This window comes from Monoraphidium neglectum, assembly GCF_000611645.1.
Source record: "Monoraphidium neglectum strain SAG 48.87 unplaced genomic scaffold scaffold03660, whole genome shotgun sequence".
Taxonomy (NCBI): Eukaryota; Viridiplantae; Chlorophyta; class Chlorophyceae; order Sphaeropleales; family Selenastraceae; genus Monoraphidium; species Monoraphidium neglectum.
In genome coordinates, this window is record NW_014009969.1 from 1 (window position 1) to 3,728 (window position 3,728).

At 64.9% G+C, this 3,728-nt stretch overlaps 1 protein-coding gene across 1 annotated transcript; it reads left to right on the forward strand.

Annotated features, from left to right (window-relative positions):
* Positions 1-618: 618 nt before the first annotated feature.
* Positions 619-3,612, forward strand: MNEG_13159 (hypothetical protein; the record flags this gene model as incomplete). Its single annotated transcript, XM_014038368.1, has 7 exons — positions 619-649; positions 1,167-1,307; positions 1,593-1,702; positions 2,123-2,229; positions 2,575-2,697; positions 3,048-3,135; positions 3,481-3,612. 7 exons carry the CDS (start codon positions 619-621, stop codon positions 3,610-3,612), a joined length of 732 nt encoding a protein of 243 aa, XP_013893822.1.
* Between the last annotated feature and the right edge of the window lie 116 nt (positions 3,613-3,728).

The following is a 3,728-nucleotide window of genomic DNA, read 5'->3' on the forward strand; positions in this document are numbered from 1 at the left end:
ATCGCCCCTCCCATCTGCACGTTCCATTTGGCACAAACCGACGCCACTCCCCGCTGCATGTGCGCACTTTTGCGGTGCATTTCGACACTAATCCAGCACCACCAGGTTCTCACCCCTGAACTCCCCACCCGCGCAAACACCACTCACCCACCTACAACCCCCCACACACCCCCCCACACCCTCACCAACGTACCCACTCCCTTGTCTCCACCCACCCGTCCACCCTTCTCAGGTACGACACCTTCACCACCACCATCGTGTCAAACCTCACTTTCATCAACTACAAGTGGAGGCCCACCTCCAGGTGAGGACGCCTCCTTCACATTGCATTCCGCATTTTTTCACCCCTGGTTCCGCCCCTTCCACCGGTCAGCACCAGCTGTACCGTCACTCGAGGGAATGAGGGGGGCACTGGTGCATCGGCGCAGTGCCGCTTGCCTGCAGCAGAGCGGCGCGAGGGCGGTGCGGAGGTGATGGCCGTGAGTCCTGAAATCATCCTCCCTGAACGTGCTGGCACGGCCCTTGGTTACCCCCACCTCCCCCCTTACCCCCCCTGCTGCCCCTGTTACCAGTGACCCCAACGACTGGTGGTTCAACCAGACCACCGCCGCCTTCAGGATGCTCTCACACTCTGACGTCTACAAGCCGGGTGGGTCGCGGGGCGCCGCCTGCTCGGGCGCCTGCTGGGGCAGCCCCCGGCCGCCGACGCCTGACGCGCCGCCCCGTCGGCGTCTGTCCCCCTCCTGAGCAGCTCGGGCCGCCGCCGGGTTCCGAGGGGTGGCGCTCAGCCCCCAACGTCGGCCGTCGGTCGCCCGAGTGTGCGGCGACGCCAACACGCGCGCGCCGGCTGCCGTCAAACGCCGCGAGGGGCACCCGGCGCCCGGGCAGGGGCTCGGGGCCCGGGCCCCCTTTTTCTGCATCTGCTTCAACGACTATGACTCACTGCCAAACTCGGCTGTGCGGCAAACGGGCTGACTGACCGGCAAGGGCCTGGCAGTCGTCCCATGCCCCCACCCAACCCTTCCGTCCGACATGAGCCAAAAGGACTCAGTGTGCCGCCAACTTTTCACACAATCACCGTGAATTCTCAGTCATGGGTGCAGCTCAAAGCTGTCAACGACCGGCCCTGAACAATCTTGCCCGTCGCACAAAACCCCGTCCCACAGACAAGACCATGATGGCGACGAAGCAGATCAAGATCATCGGGTCTGACCTGGGGATCTGTACCGCCGCCGGCTGTGTGGGCAACTCGTACTTCAGGGTGGATCGGCAGCACACCGGCGCCTCATGGCAGTTCAATTGGGAGGGTGGGTGTTATTGTGTACTGCGCCTGCTGCATTGCGCATGTACGCGTGCATGTGCGTCTGCATGTGCGTCTGCGTGTGCTTGTGAGTGGGAATGGGGCTAGGAGAGGTGGGGTTGCCGATGTCTGCATATGCTTGGTTGTGTGGGTGGTCACCACCGATCCCCTCCGCAGCAATCGGGGTCCGAGGCGAGTATCCCGCAAAACCCCCTCTCGGCTGCTGTCCCTCTCTCCCCCCCTTCCTCCATCTCCGCTCGCTGCCCTGCCTCTCTGCCCCAACCTCTCCCAGACAACGACGGGAGCGTGGTGCGCTCAGTCGACCCCTCCAGGCCCGCGGGGCGCTACTTGATCGGCTCATGGGTGGATTGGTGGAACGTGGACGCCAACTGCTGGCGCGAGGTGCGCGCGTGTGTCTGTGTGTGTGTGTGTGTGTGGGGGGGCAGGGGGGACACTGGGTTTCCCCTCTCCTGCCACACACTCCCCTAGTCCTTGCCCTGAGTTCTGTGGCAGAAGAGGGGGCGGGAGGGTGCGGCCAGGAAAGGGAATGGTGGTTGGGTGGGTGGGTGGGTGGGGTCAGGGGAGGGGGGCGTCAGGCCCTTAGTATATTGCCCAGCGTCACACACAGCAGGTGTGGACGGGTGGGGCGCGGTGTAGGGACCAGCCTGCCCTAGGGGCCGGCCCTGGATGATGGAGCAGCGTCGCACACACACCAGAAGCGCTACTTCATGACGACCGCGGCCGGTCCAACGTTTTGGTCGAACAGTTGTTCATTTGTTTGACCGATTGACCGACGAATGACTCCCTCACGGGCCGCCGCAGAACCTGCTGAGCGGCATTTGGGTGTGCCCCATCGTCCCGGGGCGCAACGTGTCCCGCCTGGACATGAGGGTGACGTCAGCAAACGCCCAGTCCTTCTTCACCATCCCGTGAGTCGCGCATATATATGATAACAGCCACCAACCCCGCCGCCCGCCTGCAAGTGTATTCCGGCAAAGCAGCGCCGCAGCCCGGCCCCTCGTGCGCACGTAATTGGGCCGTCCTGCAGCGCAGGGCCACAGCGCGGCGCAGGCGCGGCTGGCGCCGCGCCCGTGCATCGTGCATGAGACGGTTGCCCGCGAAGATTGCCGCCCCCACCCTAACGGCAACGCGCGCGCGGGACCGTGGGGCACAGGCCACGCGCCTGACCAGCACTCCGAAGGCCACAACCCACCCAAACACACCATAATAGACCTACACCCTAAACCCTGAATCCTGAACCCTACTGACCACAGGTATGAGTGGGCCACTATGGACACCACCCGCATCGGGTACGTTTCAAACTTTGCCGGCGTAGACCGCTCCATGCTCATCACCAAGACCGAGGGCACCACCGGCGTCGCGGGCGGCAGCGGATGGTGCGCCGCACGCGCGCGCGCGCGCACGCTCCTCACCGGCCCCCCCTTACCCCCAGCACCCCAACCCTCCGCTGCACGCCCGCCCGGCGCGCCGCCCCTCGCGCGTGGCAGTTGCTGGCAACGGACATTGCGTGGCATCAATCCTGGCCCTCGGCCCCTCGGGCACTTCGTTCGATAGGATCTGACCTGCCACCCCCGCCTGACAGCCACGTCTCACAACTAGACGCGACTCTTGGGCCTACAATTTGTTTGGGGGGGCCTGCTTCCCCTCTTGAATCTCTGCCACCCGTGGCACCACCCATCTGGACACAAACGCACTGCCCCCTTCCCCCCCCCCAAAAAAAAAACAGGTATGTCGTGTACAACCCCAGCGCGGGCGGCTACAGCGCCCCCAAGCGGCTGCAGCTCTACGCGGTCAATCTGCCGCGGGAGAACCAGGTGGGCTTGTGTTTTGGGGAGCAGGGCCGGGCCGCGCCATTCACTGGGTTCGCGGGTGGATCCGTGCCGGGCTACATGCTCAGGCATCGGCTCTTTGATTCGCACTCATTCGCACCTGCAAGCTCGTGGGCCCCCGTACAACTGTAGTCAACTCCCCCCAACCCTCCCCTATGTGCTCCCTAAGCCGCCTGAATTCGCGTTGATGACCCCCAAGGGCCCCAACCGACCGCCCCAACCCACCACCGTCACCAGCCACCACCTTCACCCGCCCCCAACCGTCCGCAACCACCTGCCCCCACCGGCCCCAACCGCCCCCAACCGCCATCACCAACCGCCACTCAACAGATCTACTGGACGTCCTGCTGGCCCGCGGGCACGACCTTCACCATTCAGCGCACATTCTCGTGGTCCACCTGCCTCAGCACACCCGTGGTGCCGGTGAGGAGGGGGGGGGGTGACGCGTGGGGCAGGGGCTGAGTGGGGAAGAGGGGGGATTGCGCAAAGTGTCCGGCAGAGTGTGTGTGTGTGCGCGCGTGCGCGCGCGTGTGTGTGTGTGTGTGTGTGTGTGTGTGTGTGTGTGTGTGTGTGTGTGT